Genomic DNA, 25,325 nt, shown 5'->3' on the forward strand with positions numbered 1-25,325 from the left:
TTCCAACACATTCCCACTAATTGACAGACTTCTAAACCACCTTAAGAAGTCATTTTACAATCATTTTAAAGCAAACAAGTTAAATTGTGATCTCCCTATATGTTCTTGTAGATGTTGAGATGCCACTCAGATAGAATTTGCACATGCTGGTCATTTTATATTTTTTTTAAAAATGTGGCAGCAGATGATATTCTGCATTCTCTTATCTGAGCCAGCTTCTTCAAATTTCATTCTTTTTTAACTTGAATTGTCTCTTTGTTGCCAGTGAAAGATTCTTGAACAGAAGTACAGTGGTGCCTCGCAAGACGAAATTAATTCGTTCCGCGAGTTTTGTCGTCTTGCGATTTTTTTCGTCTTGCGAAGCACGGTGTCGGGAAAGTTTTGGAAAAGCTTCAAAAATCACCAAAGTCTTTAAAAACCTCAAAAAAGGCTACCACACTGCGTTCTATGAGTTGCTCCTCGAAGTCAAGTCGCAACTGTATTAACGGTGTTAAGAAAAAGGAAACAAACTTGCAAGACGTTTCCGTCTTGCGAAGCAAGCCCATAGGGAAAATCGTCTTGCGAAGCAGCTCAAAAAACAAAAAAACCTTTCATCTAGCGAGTTTTTTGTCTTGCGAGGCATTCGTCTTGCGAGGCACCACTGTATTTAGTCCCCTAGATGACAAAACTGATTAAACATTCTCTTCAGTCACTCCCTCTTACGTTGCCAAACAGTCACTTTCATCATTGTTTGTGCTTAAAGTGATGGTGCTATTAGTGAACATGGTAAATTCCTCATTTCTCAAACAATACTGTGATGTTTCATCTCTGAGCCCCAGAGTTCTCTGCTTCTGAAGTATTGGGGCAAGTGGGGAAACCACTGTGACAGAAGTGGCCACTATTTCTAAGTAGCACCTTAATTTGGCTGCAAATCACCTGACAAAGAATAGATTAATGAAGTTACTGAGAGTTCACTGGCTTAAGGGATATTACTTTATTTGATTGGAAATAAAAGCCTGCAAGATTGGTCACCAAATATGTTGTCCAAATTACCGGTAAATTACTGTTTCACATGTTGTGCACATGCATGAAATCTATGACAACAGGGAAGAACTAACTTTCCAAATACAGCATTCACATTTCTGGGACACACTCCATTAATACAAGCCTCCTTGTTCAGAGACTGAAGAAACTGAAGCAAATTACCAAGGACTATCTAAATTATCATTTTTAATAGACTGGGCTAAGACAACTTTGGGGGACGCAGGTGGCGCTGTGGGTAAAACCTCAGCGCCTAGGGCTTGCCGATCGCATGGTTGGCGGTTCGAATCCCCGCGGCGGGGTGAGCTCCCGTCTTTCGGTCCCAGCTCCTGCCCACCTAGCAGTTCGAAAGCACCCTTAAGTGCAAGTGGATAAATAGGTACCGCTTTATAGCGGGAAGGTAAACGGCGTTTCCGTGTGCTGCGCTGGTGCCGGCTCGCTAGAGCAGCTTCGTCACGCTGGCCACGTGACCCAGAAGTGTCTCCGGACAGCGCTGGCCCCCGGCCTCTTAAGTGAGATGGGCGCACAACCCTAGATTCGGACACGACTGGCCCGTAAGGGCAGGGGTACCTTTACCTTTAAGACAATTTTTATTAATACCAATTATTTTGGATAAGCAGTTTACAGGTATGAATGAGCTTCTACAATCCCTTCAATACCAGCTAGGTAAAGGTAAAGGGACCTCTGACAGTTAAGTCCAGTTGTGAACGACTCTGGTGTTGCAGCACTCATGTTGCTTTACAGGCCGAGGGACCCGGCGTTTGTCCGCAGACAGTTTTTCCGGGTCATGTGGCCAGCATGACTAAGCAGCTTCTGGCGCAACGTAACACCGCAACCAGAGCAGCGAATGGAAACGCTGTTTACCTTCCCGCTGGAGCGGTACCTATTAATCTACTTTTGGCGTGCTTTCAAACTGCTAGGTTGGCAGGAGCTGGGACTGAGCAATGGGAGCTCACCTCATCGTGGGGATTCGAACCGCCTACCTTTTGATCGGCAAGCCCAAGGCTCAGTGGTTTACACCACAGTGCCACCTGCGACTACCATACATTATCTGAGAAAACCACATATTTTGGGGGGTCAGATTAAAAATTAACACTAGCTGCTGAAAACATCAGAGTGCAACTGTGATTTCTGGAACAAAGAGTAGTCAGGAACACAGACATACAGACACTGATTAGATAGTGTTTGCAGCATGTGGGATCATTTCAAATGGAACCAAATCCATGAGCTTTGGATAGTACTGTTACTACTACTAATTTTTTCAGTAATATGCATATGTTTTGTGGTAATTTCTCTTACACCTAATTTTGAATTACTGCAATTGATTAAAGCGTTCATAAAACGCATAAACAGACCCAATGGAAGGATAAGAGCAACCAAAATGCTGTAAAGTAAGTATCTAGAGTGATAATTAATGATAATCTCTGCCCATGTGTGGAAGGATCCCCACTGGGCTTAAAAGAGCTCTATTCCACACACACCCCTCCTAGCATGTAAGACCAGACAATGAAACATCTGTGCATACTTCCCCCATCCCTATATAATCCTCTTATTCCGCATGATCAGGTTTAAGTTGTTTGAACTGTCTTTCAATATTGTGTTTGAATTGTTGCAACCCACCTTGGAACGTTAAGGTGAAGGGCAAGTAAATGATAATGATGATAATGTGTACTCCAAGCTATTATCATTAGGTGCCAAGAAAAAGCATTCCTCTTCTCCCAGGTTTTTGGCTAATTAAACAATTGATGGCCTTTTAAACTGTGTGTGTGTGTGTGTGTGTGTGTGTGTGTGTGTGTTATCCATGTGTGTTATTGCTCTGTTTGCTACTATGTTACATATTTTGTGTTTTTATACTGTAAACTATCCTGCGATCCTTGTTTGAAGGGTAGTTTATAAATAACAACAGCTACTAAAACATAATAATTATAATGTAACAAGGCTGAGAAGAAAAAGGCAAAATGGGGATTTCTTTTTAACTAAATTTATATACTACCTGATTGTAGGAGAACCTCTGAGTGCACATAGGAAGCATGCGCAGACTTCCCAGATCACAAGATGGCCTGTTGTACTGCATGCACATGCATGGGTTCTGTGCATATAAGGAAGAATAGTACCTCAACTTAAGCAGTACTAGGAATTAAGGCAAATTGATTTTAGTAGGGTTTCTTTTAATCTTTAAATAGGATAGGGAATAATATTTTTCATTGTTATTGTCTTGTCAGTTGATAAACACTCTCAATATTTTGTATTTTAAAAACATTTAGGGCATCTTTGAAATTTTAATGTTTTATAAGTTCCTTAGAAACTTTTCTTGTAAAATGCACTGAAAATTATTATTATGTGCTTCATTTTATTTTTGAGTTTTTACTGGAAAAGGAAGTGTTAAATAAGTAAGGAAAACCACTAAGGCCTGTATCCAATGAAGTTGTACTTTTGCCACAACAATTTCCACTTGCACAACAGAATTCCTCCCTTTCATCCACCCAATATATCCTGGTCCTCCCCCTCCAAATAAGATCTGGGGGGGCACATGGAGAAAGGAAGTTCTGCTGCTCAAACAGGATAATTTTGTCAAATACAACTTGAAATGTATGGCCAGCTCCATGCTAGAACCTGCAGAAGGAAACTTGCCAGTCAATTCAAAAAAAGGCAAAACAACACTATTAAGGTGTCTTCTCACAATATCTGAACTCCTAACTGCACTCAACAGTATCTGGGCAGCATAAGTAAACATAAAATTGACAAATACCCACCATTGGCAGTTAATTTTGACCCATCTGGATATGCAAGCATTGAAAAGTACATTGAAAGTCCAACATGGTAGTTAAAAAACAGTAGTTAAAAAAAACCAACAGAAGTAAACAGATACAAGATAGACAAGTTGTTCATGTTCATTCTTAGAGTCAAATAAGTGCAGGAGAATGAAAGAGTATGAATTAGCATGCAAGTAAATTAGCATACACGAGAGGTGCTCTGATTGCTTCATGTTTTGTCACATGCTGCTCTATAATTCACACCAGACACAATATGTGCAACTACAAGGAACATAAAATTAGGTAGAGCTTCAACTCACTGACATGTCCAGGCATGCAGTTTTATTTCCGGTACAAACAAGAACTTCATTCAAAGATTGTGAAAATGCCTTTATACTTAAAGAAAGCTGTGTGAATCAGAACAACTTGTTACAATGCTCTTATTTCCTCATTAAGAATTAAGAGCCAAAATGAGAAATTCCACAAAACAAATTTTCAATAGTGTTTGGTACAGCAACCAGCTCTGAAACAGCAGCAAAAGCATTGGGGCTGTTCGCATTTTCAAAGCATCTATCACTTGAGGCTCATTTATGTGCAAGGAAATCCTCTAGTGCAAAAAAGCACAAAATGTGACATGCCTTTCACACATTCCCTTGAAATAATGTGGCTGATAAAACAGACTGACAGATTATAAATACATTCCCCACATGCACAGCCTTCAATTCAGAAGAACTGCACTGATGCTTCACTAGCAGCAAATTGGCAGCATTTTAAGTTTTAAAAAACTACATTTAAAAAGCATATGCTCATTATCAGAAACCAACAATTTGATAATGGAAGCTGTTCAACAGTTCAGTTCAAAAAAATGTTCACGGTAAAAGAAAAGTTACGCTGCATCAAATACAAAAGTATCTGAAGCGATGTGAAAGTAACCAAAAAAAACACACCCTTTACCTTGTTTGCCCCCATCAACCACATGGTCACTACTGTTATTTATTGATTATGTGAAGTTTTACATGCTACCATGGGACCTAAGAAGCATGGAGTTGGAAGAAACCCCAGGGATCATCTAGCCCAACCCCCTTCAGTGCGGGAATATTTTGCCCAATGTGAACCCACGATCCTGAGATTAAGAATCACATGCTCTACCGACTGAGCTATTCCCAATATTGTCCAAAAAGCAGCGTGATATCTCGATGTGATCCAAACTTTCAGTTTCTAAAATGAAATTACAGATATCCTCCGAGATTGGCAGAGGTGGCCCTTCTTGTTGTGCCCTTAATTGGGGATAGATCAATGTGCTATGACACAGGACAGGGTCATCTCTGTAACAGTGCTCCATCTACAGAATTCCTTCCTCCTAGGAGGTATGGTTAGCCTCAATTTTCATGGATTTCCAGAATCAACTGAAATACAATTTTTCACTAATTTAGAGTCTGCAAAGTTTTAGAGTATCATGTCTGCTACTGAATTTTCGTTGCATATGTTGTCCTATTGTTTTAATTTGCTGTTGTAAAACACCCTGGGATTCCTTTGAAGGAAGGGTGGTTTATAAGCTCAATAAATAATATAAGACAATACAGGTTTTGCATTCAAGTTGGATAATTTTCTTCTAAGAAACCTTGTCAAATAATGATACTGTAGTTAAAAATCAGAACCCACAGACATTATTATGCACACAGGAGAGATGTCCTCATGCATGAAGCTTTGGTCTATTGTTTTGGTAGCAATAATGTTTACACTGCCAAAGAAATCAAGCAAGTTTAAACTACACTGTGTGTTGCATGCGTCCCCAAAATGATGTCCACCAAATGTTTCAGATTACAACTCTCTCTTCATTCCTGATCACTGGCCATATAGGCAAAGGCTGAAAGGAGTTGGGAGTCTAACAGGTACTCCTAGGGAGCATAATTTTGCAACACTTGGCAGCTCAAGTCCTGTTTATCTACTTTCACATATGAACTTTAGCTTGCCTAAGATAGTTAACAATAATTAAATGCAGTCTTGTAAATAGTCACACCAACCTAGTCATTCATGGGATGTGAGAATCTTCCAACAAAGGAAGCTTTATGAAATTGGAAATGTTACCATCCCCCACTCCCTCCATACACTTCCAGGCGAATATTATTTATTATGTTTATAATTCATCTTTCCTTCAAGGAGCTCACACTTGCATAGATTGCTCTCCTCCCTATTTTATCCCCACAATGAGGTAGGGTTAGGCTGAAAATCCAAGATCACCCAATGAGCTTCATAACTGAGATATGAACCCTCATCTCCCAGGTCCCAGTCCAACACTCTAACCACAATGTTCCACAAATGACTGGTGCAGGTGAGGATAAGAGAGCTACTATAATTTCCAAGGGAATAAGTTAATTTTGGGGGCTGTGTCTACATAACTGATTAAATGGGTGAATCCTTTTCCATACATAGTCTTAAAAAAACAAAAAAGTTAGATGGATACCTATGAAGGCTAATTGCTTGCATATGTTTTACAGTGGTACCTCGGGTTACGTATCCCTCTGGATACATAATCTTCAGGTTGCGCAGAAGCATGCACAAAAGCGATCTGCACGTCGCGCACAGGCGATCTGCGTGCCACATGTGTGTGCACAGAAGCACTCAATCGTGCCTTGCGCAGGCGCAGAAGGGCAGCTCCAGTTACAGACTTTCCGGCATACAGCCGGGCCTCCGGAACAGATCCCATCCGTAACCAGAGGTACCACTGTATTGCTTTGAAACAGTTGGGGGAAGCAGTTAATTTTTAAAAAAATTCATAGTAAGTTTCCTAAAGAAGGTACTGCTCTTAATGTTTAAGGACAACAGCATATACCTTCAGTTTTGAAGTTGTATGAAGTCAAAACAGTTACCAAGATTATCAACTTTGGATACTAGGGCTTAATTGATCCGTATAGACAGGCAAACCACTTTTTGAAAAAGGCCCTTCTTCTGTGCAGCTAGATGTAAAACTACATTGGAAGCACAACTTGAGGCAGGCATTTTTTCTTTGGAAACATTAGTGTTATTCCTTGTAATATGTTACTGGCCTCACCTATATTTATCCTCAACCCATATGAGTTACCTATCCCTGGCTTTGCTTACTAATTTTGCTTGCTCTTGGCTAAAATTTGTTAATAACAAGCTTCATACCATTGGCTACTCACTATCCCATTTTCTGACACCTGGGTTAGAAAAAGAAACAACTACATTAAATTTCTAGCTATTAACTTGCAAAATTCATTAGCTCTGGCAAAAAGGGTTTGCACACTACTGTACCTTGATCTACACAGGGGTTTGCAAACTGATCTGAAGACCAGCAGTGACCAACCAGTTTCATTCAGCGGTCAATGACGTGTACCGTATTTTTTGCTCTATAAGACTTACTTTTTCCCTCCTAAAAAGTAAGGGGAAATGTGTGTGCGTCTTATGGAGCAAATGCAGGCTGCGCAGCTATCCCAGAAGCCAGAACAGCAAGAGGGATTGCTGCTTTCACTGTGCAGCGATCCCTCTTGCTGTTCTGGCTTCTGAGATTCAGAATTTTTTTTTCTTGTTTTCCTCCTCCAAAAACTAGGTGCATCTTGTGGTCTGATGCGTCTTACAGAGCGAAAAATATGGTATATTAATTTGTGGTTGAAGACAGGACATGGCATATCCATCACATTTAAATTCATATACATTTAAATTGTATTTTTAGCTTTTTTATATTTTATGCTGTATTTTATTGCAAAGAATTTGAATTCTTTGGAATTCAAGTTGTAATTCAATACAATATATAAGAAATGAAAAATCCATTGTTTTACCATAAGCAGTTGCGAAAAGTTGATTTATCATGCTGCCCTGGCATTTAATAGTTTGTCCTTGTGAAAGTGGCTCAGCTGAAACATTGGCCAATGCTCTTCTATACTGTAATGTTTATAAGAATATAAACTCCTACTCTATCTCCCCAGTACTTTCCTTACACTTGGGGAACTCAGATGAATTTTATGTTTCAATTTTAATGACAGGCACTAACCCCAAAATTAATGAAAATATAGCAAAGTCCCTGACTGTAGCCATTAAAACTAGACCACAGCTAGATGATTTCAGAGTTAAAGATGTCTGCATTTTTAAACTACTTTTGATTGCTCGTGGATTTTGTTATACTCTTATTTTAAAGGCACAGTACGTGTGCATTCATGCTGTGTTTCTTTCCTATGGTTGTCTTAACACTATATTGTATCTGCTGTTTATCGTCTGAAGACCAAATAAACTAAACTGAGTGACTGAAATTTTGTACTTTTTTTGAATTGTTGTTATGGCTTAACACCACAGTTAAACATACACATTTACTATCTGTTTGTCTTCCTTCAAAATGCTTGCATAATGCACAACAGAATGCATTGTACAAGTCTAACCAATAGCATCAACAAAGCATTAATTTTGTGAAGTCTGTGTGTCAGACAATAACTGGCTTTATGAACAGGTCTTGCCTCAAGCTTTGCTATGCCTCCACCAAGTTTCCAGAACAATCATTTTTCCTAATTGATTAACCCATGGAAACCAGTAAGTGCATTATCTGTTGTTAAAGCAGGCCATACTTCTATTCAATGTACTACCTAATAATACACAACACATTCCTGTTCAAACTGTTGAAAGGGAACTGCACATCTTCATCCTACGAACGCTTGCAGCACAGATACGCAATTCTCAGTGAGGTTACAAGCCTTTGCCTAGCCTGTTTCACTTCAAAGTACAGGCCTCACCTTCAAAGGCTTCATTCCAACATGCATATCTCATGTGTGCATGCCCCAACCCACATAGCACATAGACATAACACACAGGGGGTGGGGGAAGGAAACAAGCAAGCAGACACAGATCCCTCAGCAGGACCCACTTCCTCCCCACTTTCTGCCTCCTTACTCTCTCTATGCTTCCCTGCCCTCACTTTTACTGGCTGTATTCCTGCCAGTATCTTCAAGGTTCAAGAACCAAGTCTCAAGGAGGTCCCAGTATAGCCACTAAGCATGGTAGCATCAGATTTATAAGATCCGAGGTCTCTGCAATCCTTCTGCCCTGATGAGCACTGGTAAAGAAAAAAAGTGACCTTTCCTTTGGTACAACAGTGGTGACAATATTGGTGGCTACACTAAAGAAATCAGGGGAGGGATGAGAAAATGCAGCCCCCTGTGCAGTTAAAGGGGTTGTCTCTGCTCACTGAATCAGATGGTGAGGAGGGAAAAGGGAATGAATGGAATCCTGCCATGATGGGGCTCCAAGCTGCCCCCTCCCCACATCGCAGCTACTGGAAACAGCCAAAGACAAGGCTACGACCGACCGTGTGCAGTGTTCAAGAGGGCTCAAGAAATCCTGTGAATACAGAAGTTTACCACTTAAAATCAGAGCAGACTCTTGGGGAAAGCTTGAATGAAAACAGAGGAAAGCACAAAATAGCACTGGGGCACTCAGTTAAGACTGTAAGACCCACAAATAATGCCACAACCCACTCACATCCCCCATATTATTAAATCAAAAAGGAAAGTGTTGTCTTTGCAGTCCACTGAAACTGTCTTGAGGGGCGCATATGGTCCATGAGGCACAGGTTTGCCACCTCTTTTATTATACAACCCTTTTTCATGGTTGACATGTATATGTCATTTGTATATGTGCCAACCATCAACAGAACATTCTTCTATCGGGAAATTCTCAGGTGTTTCTTAAAACAAAAAAAAAAACTTAACAGCTACATTTTGAATACTGGTGCTTCTTACCACAGTGGACTTTCAACCAACAGGCTAATATTAATTAAAAAGGTACAGCAATAATCCTGAAAATATGTCCTGGCATTTCATCCTGAAAGCTAATGTAGTCTAAGGTTACCAAAATGTTAAGATGCTAAATATGAACTTTCTAAAGCCAAACTGTCAAAGAGGACCAATTCTGATACTAAAGCAAATAAACAAATAAAATTTGTTAAGGAAGGCCACATAGGATTCAGGCTACTATTAAGTATATAAATAAGAAATACAGGCAATGACCATTTAGTGTGCATTCAAATAAGGCGCGACCGTGCACATGTGCACTGCTGCAAACATGGAAATGGCAGGAAAAAGGGGCATAATGGGTGACCTTATACATGCTCCACCATTGCACAAAATGACCCAAAATATAACCCCTGCACAAATCAAGGGTTGCCTGTATGCAAGCTTTTACAATCATTGTTCCATTCTATCATACTGACACAAATTTTAATAGACATTGGCTAATATCCAAAATTGTGTGGGTTTTAGTAGTCCAGAAGCTTAACATGAATCCACAATGTGATGCAGCAGCATAAAAAGATAATACTATTCTAGGCTGCAACAACAGAAGTATGATGTGAAAATCAAGGGAAGCAATAGTACCACTCTTGGTCAGACCACACCAGGAACACTGTGTTCAATTTTGGGCACAATTTTGACAAGCTGAAACGTGCAGAGAAGGGTGACGAAGATGATCAAGTGTCTGGAAAACAAGCCTTATGAGGAACAGCTGAGGGAATTCAGTATTGGGTATGTTTAGCATGAAAAAGAAGAGACTGGGAGGAGATATGATAATCACATTCAAACATATAAAAGGCTGTCACATGGAAGATGGAGCAAGCTTGTTTTCTTCTGCTCTGGAGGGTAGGACTCAAACCAATGAATTTAAGCTACAAGAAAGGAGATTCCAACAAAACATCAGGAAGAACTTCCTGATGGTAAGAGCTGTTCCAATAGTGGAACAGAAACAGACTCCGTCAGAAGGCGATGGACTCTCCTTCCTTGCAGGGCTTTAAGCAGAGGGTGGGTAGCCATCTGTCATAGATGCTTAAATCGAGTTTCCTGCATTGCAGGGGGTTGGATTAAATGACCCTTGGGCCACCTTTCCATCTCTAACTCTATGCTTCTATGACTCTTGCTTCTGCAATGGGACTTCCCTGTCCTCCTCTCCACATCCATACAATTCTCCAAGCCACGGGAGAAGATTTGGGAAAGATGCCTGGGGGATGAGAGGAGGACTCATCACATGAGTAGAGACATAATTGTCTGGCATCCATTGCATTAAACTGATCCCGCAAGCGACACTGACAACAGTTAACCATGGAAGGATGACAAAAAACAAAACAACGAAGTTTAAACTGGTGCAGCTAAGTATAGAAAAATAATGTCTTTGTAGTTTAGTTTGAATATATATTAGAGTAAGACATGAGCAACTTTCTTTTGTTATTGAGCTTGAACCCTTTAATTCAAAGAGCCAAATAAAACTGATGACGTCAGCTTTCCCTAGAAACCAGTCACAAAGGGAAGTAAAGCTTCTCTGGTAAGCTAGACATAAACTCTAAAAGGATACTCACTGAAATAAACATTCCTTGCTGAAGCCTGCATCTTGCATTACCCTCCCCCACTAGGATACCTTGGGAACAAGAAAATTTGCACTGTACACACTGGAGACCTTTCCCCTTCATGCTAAATAGTGAGACAATAAGGAAGTCAGGGAAGCTCTAGAGAAGTGAAGTTTATAAGCAGTCTGTAACTTTAATAATAATAATAATAATAATAATATGGGGGGAACTTAAGATATATAAAAAGTGTGCTTCCTCATCTTTTCTACTGCAGCCTTAGGGAAGGGCTGCAGCTCAGTGTCAGAGCCCAAACTTTGCATGTAGAAAGACAGTTTCAATCCCTGACATTTCCAGGAAAGGTGAGGAAAGACTGCTGCCTGAAACCCTGAAAATCCACAGCCGGTCAAGTCAGTGTACTATGCAGTAGTGAGCAAGATGGGTCAATGGTGTGACTCTGTGTAAGGCAGCTTCCTATGGTCCTAACCACCTCTCTAGTCTTCTGTTGTCTCACCTCCCCCCCCCCCACCTTTCTTGTTGCTCTGACCACATAAAGCTCCTCCTTTAATTCCTATCCTGACTTCCTGTACTCTCTTGGTATCCAGCACGAGCTTCTCATATTTATCTTCAAACCCTACCATGGCCTTGCCCCACACCTCTTCACTGTCTGCATTGGGGACCATCAAATTATTTCCCAGTTTACTTCTTGTTACCCTTATGCATGGAACTACCTCCCAGAACACTGGAGATGCACCAAATCCCTCCTCAAAACTCATTTTTTGAGACTCCTTTGGGCATAAACGTAGCTATAGCAGGGTATGGGATTAGACATTAGAGTGTTAAATATGTGTAACTGAAATAGATATTTATTTCTCCTCTAATTAATCCTACTATCAATTACTGCCTCTTCCTCTACTGTCCCTTTGTCCTGAATTAGTCTGTAACCCCCTTGGGACAAGGACTTGTACTTTATAAAGGACCATGCAGAGTGATGACACTATAGTAACAATAAATAAATATGTTATTTTATATATTAAATAACACACAACTGACCATGTTGCCTCAAGCCAGACATATGTGTCACAAGTAGTATAAGAAGCAAGGATTTACAGCACACCGGCTTAAAGAGAAGCAGGAGAGTCCAGGAGCATCGTTGACAAGACTCTTCAGCACTCTGGGCAGCTGGCACCCTAGACTACTACAAATGACCTGCATGCTGTCCCATGCACAGGACTATGCCAATCTCCACTACCCACACTCTCTAAAATGGAAGGGATCCAAATTCAACCTCACTGCTTCTGGAAACTGATGTAGTGGGCAGGGCTGGAAGTTGGTACAAGGTACAAGATAAAACAGGGATACAAGGGAGACCACCAGAACAGAAGACACTGCCTGGTTGTGTGGGATTATATGAACAAGTATGAAAAAAGTATTGTTCTGAGAGATCTGGGAAAACCAAGCACTTGGTTTTACCTGGAATCTCAGTCCTGTAGATCCCAAGCACATGGCTAGCCATTCTGGAAGGAAGAAATGTCCTTTCAAAGGGCTGGTTAGAGAAGGAGGGCTGCCAATAAATTATCCTCCTGGGCAAATAAGAGCAATTCAAATAACAGTAGGCATTCTCATCTTAACAAATAAACAACTGTAATTCTGCTCAGAAACATTTTAATCATTAAAAAAAAACCTATGCAGAGGCAGTCGTGGATATCTTATCTAGTAGAGAGGGATTTGCTCCCTGATTTTGTAGAGATTAGAGGGAAGTGGTGTGGAGGAAAAAGGCAGACCAACAGAAAAGCATAGATATTTGCCTTGGGCCTGAAGGTGACCAACAAAGGCTTGGAAAGTGTGGTTAAGTACACTTCTGGATCAAGATGCACTGGCACAAAACTGCTACTGTGTGAACAACTCCCAATGTGCTGGTAACTAAAGTAGAACTCTCTGAAAATTCAGACCAATTTAGGTTTACCAAACAGGGCCAGCACTGCCCCAAAGCACAATTACAAACGTCTGGGGGGAAACATTGTCTTATGCTAACTAGTGAATCAAAAGCTGTTAAAGAACAGAAAGTCATCATTTGTGTACAGCTGTGTGCAGGAAGCTTCACACTGGGGCTTCATGTGTGAAAAGCTGAACCAAACTTAGAAGAGGCTTGAGACTCAACCTCTGTACTTTTCATTAAGTACAATTCCAAAAACTGATTGCAAAACACATGCTTTTCTGGTTTCTGACTATAAAAGCAGAGGTCAGAAGTGCGGGTGGTTGTCTTAAAAGGAAAAAACAGCAGACTTAATGTACTCAGTAGGATCAATTAAGGCTGACAAGCGATACTATAAGGAAGCACAGGGACTTAGATACTTCTCAGTCTTTAATGAATGTGCAGCAACTTTTAAGTCTGGAAGTAAGTTACCCGAACAGAAAAACTTGAGAAACTCAGATTGCAGAGTTCTTAGTGTAGAACTCTGTAGAAACTTAACTGATCAAGTATTCCTATAATGGAAAAACACTGGCTACTAACTTTCTGTCATGTCCAAAACCACACCAAGAAGCTGTTAGTCAATTAAAAAAATCACTCACATTGTCTCTCCAGTCTTGGCAACATGACAAAGAAACTGATCCAGTACAGGACACACTTCCTTCTTCCCCCTCTTTTCAAAATCTGCAAAAGGTAAAGAAAAACGGGAGAAAGGTTATTAAGGAGCAAAAGAAACACATACTCACTCCCACACACAAAAGGCCAGGGCCTTATAGGCCTCCAAAGGACAACATATACACTTCAATGACTGGAAAGTTCATATCCAACTTCCCTTTCAAAGCCGGTTTCTCATACTAGGCCACCTGCCTCAGGTGAGGTGAAAGCTGTAGCCAGTGTAAACCAGAGATTTCTTGTGGGTGGGGTTGGAGGTGGGGCTGGGGGATTATGGAAGCAGAAAGTAACAGGAAGTGGGAAAGGGAAAGGAAACGGGGAATCCATTGGGGGCCACGGACTGTGGAGAAGAAACAGTTCACGTTGAGAGTGGAGAGGGATCTCCGAGGGCCTTTTTTAAGGGGGGGCGATCAAGATAGAAGGAAGGCGGTGGGGGGGGGGAGAGACAGAGAAACCTCTGGGTCGTTTCAGACTCCACATACCACCACCCTCACCCCAGAAATTAGGGGCCTGGAAAGCAAGACTGATCAGACTCTGACTGGACTTCCTCCACATCCACACACAGCTTTTTTTCCCCCTTTTTTTACAGGTCATCTTGCCCCCTCCCGTTCCCCTTCTCTTCCCTCAGGGCTTCCTCTACAACCTCTTACATGTTTTTTGAGGGGTGTGGGTGGGTTGGTTACCCCGGGGTCACCCCTTCCCTGGGTGACCCCGGGGTAACCAACCCCCCCAACCCATCAAAAAACAAGCAGACCTCACCTTTCAGCGCCTCCTGCAGCCTCTCGATATCCATGATCCGCTGCTGCCTCCTTTTCTTCTTCCACCACCACTACCTCCTCCTCCTCCTGCCGCCCCCCGGGCCCTCACGGGAAGCAGGCACCAGCAGCCGCGGGAGCGACGGCCTCCACCACAGACAGAGACGAGAGAGAGACGGAGAGAAACACAGAAACCCCGGCGGCCGGGCTCAGCAACCTTCCAACATGGCGCCCAGGCCGTCGCCGTGCGCGCCCCCGACGCCCTCTCGCAAGCGCACCGAAACGAGCCTCTCCTTTTCCCGCCGGGGCGGGGGCGCGCTCGAGAGGGGAGGAGGAGCGGGGGAGGGGCCGCGGCCATGACGTCACCGCCCAGCCGGGGGGGTGGGGCAAACAAGCCGAGCAGGGAGAGCCGCATCGCCGGCAAAGCAGCTCGGCTTGGGATTGGTCGGAAGGCGCGCTTTTCACCTTCGGCTGGCCCCGCCCTCTCTCCCGGCTGCGTCACGTTCCGAGATGGAAACGTGCGGCTTTTCTCTCTCTCGGCACCTCTCCCGCCTTGCTAGTGTTTTGGGTGCGCGGTGGCGTCGGGCGTTACGTCGGCCTCCCTTTATCAGACACGAGCCCTCTCCACCCCACCTCACAGACAAGGGTCTTTCCCCTTTCGGTGCCCCCCAAAGCACCCACATGTGCTCGTCCCGGTTTTTTGCGTGAGCTGAAATAAAACAACCGTCAGAATATAATGACGCATCGCCTTGCAGATTAAGGACGGAGCTACACAGGAGAGAGGATTTTACGCTGGATGGCGCTAAAATTATTTCGACAGTCTTATAAAGTTGTAAAACTTGAGGGCAGCTGAACTTCAGTTCTTGCATCATTCTATACCTGGAATTCGTTCACTGTTTCATGAATGGTGCTGAGTAGTGAGACTCATCACAGACATACACACAGTATTTTTTGTAATTTGTTTTCGTTGTGTAATGGCCTGTGATGGGCAGAGATAGATTTGTTATATACTGTACCACCATTCGTCAATAGACCCCAGGAAGGTTTGCAGCATAAAACACAAAATACATAAAGTACTGAGAGTAAAATAAAAAGACAACACCCCAAGTGCTTAGAAAAGCCATAGATTGATGAATAGCAGCTACAGCATCCAGCTAATTCTATAACACGGGCTGGAAAGAGGATTATTTCATATCATAGTTAGGGAGGCAAGAAAGGATTCTGTAAATTACTATTTCTCCTTCACTATATCAGACTCAGGCCTAGTTGGCAGGCACATGAGGTTGTAAATCTTGAGTGCATTCACAGGGCTGGCCCACCCATGAGGCAAGGTGAGGTGACTGCCTCAGGTGGCAGGATCCACAGGGGCAGCAGATCCCAGTGTAGATCTTTATTCCACCACCACCACCTTTGTTCTTGCTGTAGATTTTCACTCACCCCTTCGCCTCCAGGGCCAAACTGTCTTGGGCCAGCTCTGCCTTTTCAGGTTGAATATACAGTATCTGTCTGTCTGTGTCAGTCAGTGTGTCAACAGAAAATGTCGTCAGAACAGTTCTAGTCTGGCTATCAGCCTGCCAGTCTATTTTCCATAAGCAGTTATTTTTTTATATGAAATAACATTGCATAAAGAGAGTCCTAAGTCAGTCTGTGGTGGTATTAGCCAGACACAGATTTGCTGCCACATCTTCTGATTTGTGGTGATAGGCTTTAATAACCTTCTTATATACCCAGTGCTTAATTTCTAAAATAACCATAGGAGCTTATGGACTGTGATGGACAGAGATAAAGTAAAGTACCCTTGGAATGTAAATCCTGCTCTTATCCCTTGATAAGTAAATCCTACTGTCAATCCTAAATGTGCTGACTGATTGTTTAAAATCAATAATAAATGGAAGGCCGTTATTTTGCATTTTTAAAGAAAACAGGTCCCTGGATTAAGCTCCAGTGCATCCCAGTATCAAATTAAGCCCCATTTATACCACAGTGCCTTCCATTTCACTCCACACATAAACAACACATTTATGATCAGCACCATGGAGATTGCATCAGGGGCTGAATTGTCTCCTCTCATACCTCTGAGTTCATCACACACACACACACACACACACACAAACATACTGTATTTTTTGCTCTATAAGACTCACCTTTTCCCTCCTAAAAAGTAAGGGGAAGTGTGTGTGCGTCTTATGGAGCGAATGCAGGCTGCACAGCTATCCCAGAAGCCAGAACAGCAAGAGGGATTGCTGCTTTCACTGCGCAGCAATCCCTCTTGCTGTTCTGGCTTCTGAGGTTCAGAATATTTTTTTTCTTGTTTTCCTCCTCCAAAAACTATGGTCTTATGGTCTGGTGCGTCTTATAGAGCGAAAAATGCGGCATACACATGGTTTACGGGCTGGCCACAGTCAATTATAGTAGGACCACATTTATAGTAGACTGCAAGAACCTTTTAATGAAGGTGGAAATAGATGGTCTGAAGCTCAACATCAAAAAAACTAAGATCATGGCCACTAGTCCCATCAACTCCTGGCAAATAGAAGGGGAAGAAATGGAGGAGGTGAAAGATTTTACTTTCTTGGGTTCCATGATCACTGCAGATGGTGACAGCAGTCACGAAATTAAAAGACACCTGCTTCTTGGGAGAAAAGCAATGACAAACCTAGACAGCATCTTAAAAAGCAGAGACATCACCTTGCCAACAAAGGTCCATATTGTTAAAGCTATGGTTTTCCCAGTAGTGATGTATGGAAGTAAGAGCTGGACCATAAAAAAGGCTGACTGCCAAAGAATTGGTGCTTTTGAATTATGGTGCTGGAGGAGACTCTTGAGAGTCCCATGGACTGCAGGAAGATCAAACCTCTCCATTCTTAAGGAAATCAGCCTTGAGTGCTCACTGGAAGGACAGATTGTGAAGCTGAGGCTCCAATACTTTGGCCACATCATGAGAAGAGAAGACTCCCTGGAAAAGACCCTGATATTTTAATTTAGTAAGGCCGAAAGAAGGTGGGGGGCCGCAAGCTAGTGCGGGGTAGTTGTTCACCTTTGGTCCCCACCCTGTACTCAGCTATCACCTGTAGCTCCTAGGTGTCAGCATGTGAGTGTGAGCACACCCAGGGAAACAGCTTTGGCTGGCCAGCTAAACCAAGTGAGGATAGCTGATGGGTCTCAAATCCTCAGTGAGTTAGGAACTTCCTCTGCATGTAAAGACAGGCTCCAGTGGATTGAACCAATGAGACAATAGTGGGTCCAATGGTCAAGAAGGTGGTTTCTGCATGTGCTGTAGAGGGAAGTGAGGGGCAAATGGGGCATGTCAACCTGGGAAGGTAGCCCACATAGAAGAAGGAAAACTCTAGTCCTAAACCTCTGCTGCCTTGCAGGATATCTTCAGGAGAAGAAAAGGTTAAAGAGTAAACCTTATACAAATACAGAGTGGAGTCCTCAAGATGGTTGGATGGTGTCTTGTACACCTCCTGGCAACTCCTGCAGTCAAGCTGTTGCCAAACATATTGCTCCGCTTTCTTTTGGACCACATCAGCAAAGCTGAGGCAGGTGTTTCTTGTTGTTTGAGCAACCCAGTATCTCCATACACACTTGCCAGGCTTGCACCCTGGCCTGACGCAGCAGTTTGATTTCACCCCTGTAGGTGCACTCCTTTGTTTCTCAAGACAGCTGGATGCCAGCAACAGCCTCTGGTAAATGGGACCATGACTGCAGCCTAAGTAGGGTTGCCCGATATGTTTTTACTGAAGGTCTTTTTCAAGGAAAAAGGACCATCACTTTTCTTCCTCTGGTACACCAGTTAACTCAGTACAGTCATACCTCAGGTTACAGACGCTTCGGGTTACGCATTTTCAGGTTACGGATGTGCCAAAACCCAGAAGTACTGGAACGGGTTACTTCCGGGTTTCGGTGCATGCGCAGACGCGGTGCTGTGGGCTGCGAACGCTGCAGGTTGCGAACGTGCCTTCCTCACAGATCACGTTCGCAAGCCGAGCGTCCACTGTATATGTACTCTGAGTTGCTTTATCAGGCAATTAGAATAACCCATATGTACTGGATTTTTTTTTCACACAATAAACTAATTTTTAAAACACCAGCTTGTGGCTTATCTTTTCCCTTGCCCCTCCATTTTTGTTGCGGATGGGGCGGGGGCTCCACTTCTTCCCTTACACAAATGTAGTACCACTGATGTAAACAGGAAAAAAACACCCATGAATCGTCCTTGAAGTGTTAATATATATCACCGTGTCTCTGAATAGAATTAGAGATAACACCTTGAGATGATAGCCTGTCTTTGTTGAACCACCTTAATGGTTATTATCATACAATTCAAGTGGCAGTAGTTTCTCAAACATCCTCCAGGCTGGTGGAGAAAACCTCCCCACCCCATCTCCCCAGTTTTCAGGAGGGCAGAGCCAATTTGTCATTCCATGAAGTAACTGACAAGGCTCATCCATCTTTCACATTCTTCCGGGTGACAGCGCATATTATGCTTCAGTAATGTCCAATAAGGAGAGGAACAATTGCTGTCCAGGGTACAAAAATGTATTATAAAAATGTTAGTGAATTAAAGATTTGCTTAGTTCAGACCATGGAGTGGGAATACTTTTGTATATGAGAACATTATGGAATTACAGGCTTTCCTCCACCTAATTAAAAAAAACAAAACCAGGTTTTGTAACTGTCATATTAACCAGCACCTTTTTAGCAGCATTACCACTATAGCTAACTTGAATAAAGATCTGGAAGTAAAATGGGCACACCCACAAATAATAGTTTCTGCATATTTGAAAGCATCCCTACACAAATTAAAACAAAAATATTTAAATAATAAAAAAGAAATAGGCCAGGAAGGGAATGTTGACAGCAATTGAGCCTATAAAGACAAAATTATATTAAGATAACTCACCTTCTCTGGGAACTCCCATTAACCATCAAAGACAAGGACTTTGCTTCTACCTTTTGCCTGAGGACTACATGCTCGCCCTAGTTACACCTATGCAAAAATCCTGGATTTCTCATCTCTGCTTTGGGGAAGGTTTGAAACCAGAATGTGGGCAAACTATGTGGATAACCACAACCCAGATTTTTAATTCTCAGAAATGGGGAGCAGCCTTTGCTTCTTAATCTCAGAATCCCAGGTGTAACCTGGTATCTCTAGCAGCTGGGAGGGATTTGTTCAGCTTCCAACCTCCAACCTGAAATGGAGTCTACAAGCTGAACCTCATGACTATTACCTCAGCCTAATTTTTGCACCTTCTGTAACATCTTGCCTTATGAAGAGTTATGGAAAACGTGAAAGCTTGTCCCTCTTTTGTGAAATTTTGGTTGGTCCCAAAAAATGTATTGCCCAACTGTGGATTTTATGAACTACCATGGCTACCTTTACTGTTTATCTGTCATTTAACAGCAGACGTCTAACCATGACTTCTTTGAAAGGAAGCACTATTGAATTCAGTGGTGCTTAGTTCGAGGTCAGTGAAGTTAGGATTTTAACCTAATATCTATGACTGAGGGCAGAGACACAGAATTACAGGATATTTCTTGGGGATGGGAGTGGGAAGAAGGGATAAAATAAAATATAATGGAGGGTATGGGAAAACAGAGAACAGAATTGCTCAAGCTCTGTAAAGGCAAAGTATTATCCAAACACTTTATTTAAAGCACATGGGTTTCCCCAAAGAATCCGATGAACTGTAGTTTGTTCAGGGTTATGGGAATTGTAACTCTATGAGGGTGAACTACAGTTCCAGGGATTATTTTGGGGAAGAATGAAAGGAATGCTGGCTGTGAAGGGTTTTGGTGGTTTCTTGAAACCTCTGCTCTGTGCAGAGATATTTCAGGAGCAAGGAAAGCAAAAAAAACGGGCACCTTCCCACTCTCCAGAGTCCTCTGCTCCATAAATATGGCTGAAGAAGGCTCCACTGGAGGGGCCAGCAGTTACCTGCATCGCCCTTCGCAATCTCCCTCAGCATTCCTCTTTGTCTTCAAATCTCTCCAGGGCCAGCAGGGACTTCCTGATTTTTATTTCTGATTATTTAGTATGTATTTATTTATAATTGTATATTAGACAGCTTCTCATCCAACGATGCCGAAGTGGTTCACAGAATAAAATGTTAGAAATGTCTAAAATCAAATAAATATTAAAGTAGGCATTAAATCTAAATAAAAACCCAACAGCAAACAATGAGCAATGTTAGGCATGCATGCCGTAGGTCTGTCTAGGTTTCGTTAACTGCTTCAATGCACTAAAAGAGGTCTCCCTATGGCAGCGATAGATTTTATTTTTTTTCCAAAAAGTGGTGGCCATGTGGACATATTAAGCCCTCACCAACAACTGCATGCTGAGAATTGTGTCTGTTTGGGGCAGAAGTCATGATGGAGCTACATCTTCAGAAGATGTTGGACAACTAGGCTGCCATTATGATGCTGTGTAGAAAAGATGATGGGAGTGATAGCAAACACACCTTTAATCATTCTTTGAACTTAGCCAGCAATGCAATTTTGGTTCACCTTAGCATCTCGACAGCTAGCTGGCTCCCCTCTGATGTTTATTCCCACCCACCACCTCTAATCATGGCCTCTTCCCTACCCTACTCCAAGACTTTGAACACCAGCTGGATATTGTCTATACATGCTTACGAGGGCACAAAAGTAGGGTTCCTGGCACAAAAGTACACAATACTTTACCATTTGTTTTGAGGAGGTTCCAATTTGGGGGATTTGCAGTTGACACTCTGTAATAAGTTAGCGCTCTTCTTTACTTGGCATCCCATAATGCATCCATGTTTCACTGCTTGGATCCTAGTGATTCACATTCATGACCAAAACCCAACGAGTACCTAGCAACCAGCCGTATTCTGTGATCATTTTTTTCATCTTCTTTTTTGAGGCTCAGTTTCAGTCATGATCCATGAGCTACATTTGGAAAGTAAGGATTAAGGCCCCATCAATCTCCTTGCGGGTTACCAAACTCACATGCGTCAGCCCAGCAAGGATGCTAGCTACTGCAGCAGCTATTATTAAGAATCTGAAAAGTTCTCAGGCTGACAATGGGACTTTCCAAAGGTCAGAGCCGATGAGATCATTCTGTGGCTTGATTTCTGGGGGTGATTTGACACTCACTGTTGCAGTGTCCGTCCTGCGTCTGTAAAGGCAATGAGGCTCTGCACACTGTGATTTAAGTTTGCACAATTCTGCTGTTTTTGACATCTTTCTTTGGTATCCCTTGGGCCTGTGGTTCAGAACAGATATCTTATCTATAATATATAAAATTCTAAGGATGCCATCACACTGCAGTTTGATTGGCCACAGACAGGTGGCGCTGCAATCTACAGGGTGAGAAGCTGCTAGTAGCTAGATCATTGGGTGGGCAGCCCAGGTAAGGTGGGGAGAGGAGGAGGGATCTGGAGGGAGAGTCAGCTCTAGGTGAGGTGAGGAAGGAACTGAAGGATGGAGAAGACATACAGGTGAGGTGAGGAGACATTCAGAGGATGGAGATGCAGGTGGGAAGCCCAGGGCAAAATGAGGTCGGAACCAGAGGGAAGAAAGGCAAGCAGATGGACCACCCAAATGAGTGATCCAGGTGAGTCACAGAGGTATGGCAACGTCTGAGCCCCTAGTATATGTTTATGTTTGCAACTTTTTAATGAGGTCTATAAAAAACAGCAACACAAAATGCAATATATTTATATGCTTGCTTAATCCTTTGGAAGGTTTCACCAGGTCTATGAAATGGTTTATTTTCTTGTTCTTTCCATGTATATGAGCTTGCTTTGTTGTAATATATCCTAGTAAATGTTATGTATAAACCAAATTTATGGATTTTCTATTTCTTTTGATGTTTCACCTACAGCAACCGAAACTAGCAGATACCTTCTTTTCTAATCAGATGCCAGAGCTGGTCTGTCAACGCTAATAGTTATGGACCAATGATAAGACAAAAATAGAACAGAAATAGAGTCATCTTGACTAGTGTTATTTGGCTATTTGTACAGGTCCTTAGTAGTCAATGGCAAATGGACAAAGGGCATGGATCTAGTCCAGTCTTTGCATGAAGAGCAGAAATGTTGTGTTTGTCACAAAAGTTGAATAATGTGTCCTTTCCTCCCCAGCTCTGGTAGTTTTAAGTGCAGACATTAGCATCAGCTATCACTCACTCTTGTATGTTCACGTTGACTCTTAACCTGGAGGGGGGACTTCTCCAAAGTGAGAAGTCACTGAACATAACCTGTTAACAGTTTTCTTCTCTTGTCACTGTTTTTAATGCTGTCTCCCACATCTATGAACTGTATACAGAAACATGGAATATAATGATAGAAGATGCAATGGTGTAAGGAGAAAAAGGGCTCATCTAAGCAATTTATTTACATCTCCAGTGACCATAACTTGTCCAATACAGGCAGCTTGTTGTAGCAATTCCGTCCAGGGTAAATGGAGTGCTGTGTGCACCCTGTACAATTTAGCAGCTTTAAATCTCATCCTGATGAATGCAGTTGTAGCAATTCATTTTGTATTGACCATAGGTTGCAACAGAAACAAAGTGATACATGTGTAGCATGTATTAGCACTTACTAGGAGAAAAATAAGATATACTATTAGTAGAATTAAGACGCAGCCTGCCTTGGAAATGAAATATAGTTAATAGATACATGGGGGAAATGGATGGTTCAGTCTGGGTCAGCGGTTTTCAAACTATGAGATGAGCTTCCCCAAGGAGGTGTAAATAATGTGAGAGGAGTGAAATTAGAGCCTTTCTAATTCTCCAATCCATCCTTATGTACCCTTTTGGGCAAGGAAACACTGAGGGGACAAAGACTCCTCTATAAAAAATATACAATAAAAATCCCTGCATGCAGAACTCTAGCTGTTGGTGAAAATGCATTCCAAGCTAGCCTTTTCTCTGACATGCTGGTCTTCTATGTGCAGGGTTACTATTTTTTTGTATAGAGGATCGTCCAATAAGACATCACTTCTGGGCTCATACATTAAAGGTGGAACACTCCAGACACAGATTTATCACCTTACTGAGAACAAGGGCATAGCAACAACCCATCACTACCAACCTGTGCCATCTACTTGGTTGGTGCTCTGGGGTGCAGGGTTACTGGGCCTATATTCCACACACACACACACAGAGAGAGAGAGAGAGAGAGAGAGAGAGAGAGAGAGAGAGAGAGAGAGAGAGCTTTGCTTGCCTAGAATCTCTCTCTAGGAGTCTAGGGGCATCTTTCTGTGATGTGTGTGTAGCTAGTTGCTTTTTTTCTTTTTTTACACATTGGGGATGGGGAATCTGTGGCTCTCTAGATATTCTTGGATTACAACTCACAACCCCTGACCACTGGTCATGTTTTCTGGAATTTAGAAGTCCAACAATAGCTGGATATCTCAGCTGGTTAGAGCATGGTGCTGGCAACGCCAAGGTTGCAAGTTTGATCACAGTTGCCTATGCTTGCATTGCAGGGAGTTGGGACTAAATGATCCTCAGGATCCCTTCCATGATCTATGAACTTCTGGAGGGCCACAAGTTAAGTTCCCCATCTCCGACTACTCTGAAGTCACAATAGCAAATGTGAGCATAGGTTCTCTCCTCCATCTAGCTATCCTACAAAACTGGGTATTCTGCTCTTCCCCATGTTGTTCCTTTTCCACCCTTCCAAGATACACATTCATCTGCTCAGGATCTTTCCTTTCTCAGCACAACTGTGCAAGCTGCTTGCCCAACTCATCCAAATTTAGAGCATTCATCTTTCAGTTCCAACAACAAAAGCATTGAATAAGGTTTGAATGCTCATTCGCCCAAGGGACATGCTGTCCTAAACAAGTTATGGATATTGATAGCACAGGCTGTGGTACTTGGTGTTTTAAATAGGTAAATAAGTATTGATTAACATTTGTAGACAATCTCAATGCAAGAATGTCCCACAGTTGAACGGGAGATAGCCAAGTACACGCTGCACTAGTCTCACAAGTCTGGACCTGTCTAGAGGCAACCCTATGGCATGCTCTGTTCAGCCCCGTATCTTTGAAAAACAGTGGACAGCGAAAGGGACAGCCAGAAGGTAATGAGCGAATGCCGATCCAAATAGCAGCAGGAATAAAAATGAAGGGAGGAATATTGCTTTTGGCCAAGTGTCAAGCATTTGCTCTGACCACAGAAGTTCCACCCGCAGTTTTGAATAGGAGACCGGCTCTGTCTAGCATACTGGCTGGTGGCATTACAGAAATTAGGCATTCATTTCCCCCCATGTAAAATCTAATCTGTCTGTAGCATTGATGGGTCCCCAAGTAGGGATTAAGTGTAGAGATCACGCTTCACACTTTGCCTCCATATAACGAGGGGAATCCGTGCTACAGCCTGAAATACATGCAAGGCTTTATATTGCGAAAGCATCATGCACTCTGCTTGTACGTTCTGTTCTTCTGCCCTTTCTTATGACTCGTTTGTTTACACTCTCTAGTAGCCTACATGTAAAGAACCTTTCACTGTATGTTCTACTGCACAGATTGCTTACACTATTAACACTTTCATGTCTTATTAGCAGGACTGAAATAAATCCTATGTCATGGTTTAGTCTTTTACTAATGAAACTATGAATTAAAAATTGGAATAAGAAAACCGGCAGAAGGGAAGGAGGAAAGTCAATGGCTCTATGGAGCATAAAGTAAGATAGATGGAAAAAGATTTGATATATTTGTTTGTTGGTGTTGGTGTATCTAAAATGAAAACTTAATAAAAAGCATATTCAAAAACAAAACCACAAAACACTTTCATGTCCTATATTTCAGGTAACGACTAAAATCAAGAATTAGGTCCCATT

The 25,325-nt window shown here is 42.3% G+C and overlaps 1 protein-coding gene across 1 annotated transcript in view; it reads right to left on the reverse strand.

Moving 5' to 3' along the window:
• Positions 1 to 14,734, reverse strand: part of PPP4R2 (protein phosphatase 4 regulatory subunit 2) — a 35,885-nt gene extending 21,151 nt beyond the window's left edge. Inside the window, exons 1-2 of the mRNA XM_080996064.1 lie at positions 14,513 to 14,734; positions 13,684 to 13,765 (exon numbers count right to left, since the gene is read on the reverse strand). Of these exons, the coding sequence (XP_080852190.1) occupies positions 13,684 to 13,765; positions 14,513 to 14,546 (116 nt within the window). The 5' untranslated portion in view covers positions 14,547 to 14,734. The remainder of the gene's footprint in view (positions 1 to 13,683; positions 13,766 to 14,512) is intronic.
• Between the last annotated feature and the right edge of the window lie 10,591 nt (positions 14,735 to 25,325).

Source organism: Podarcis pityusensis, assembly GCF_964106645.2.
Source record: "Podarcis pityusensis genome assembly, chromosome: 2".
Classification (NCBI taxonomy): Eukaryota; Metazoa; Chordata; class Lepidosauria; order Squamata; family Lacertidae; genus Podarcis; species Podarcis pityusensis.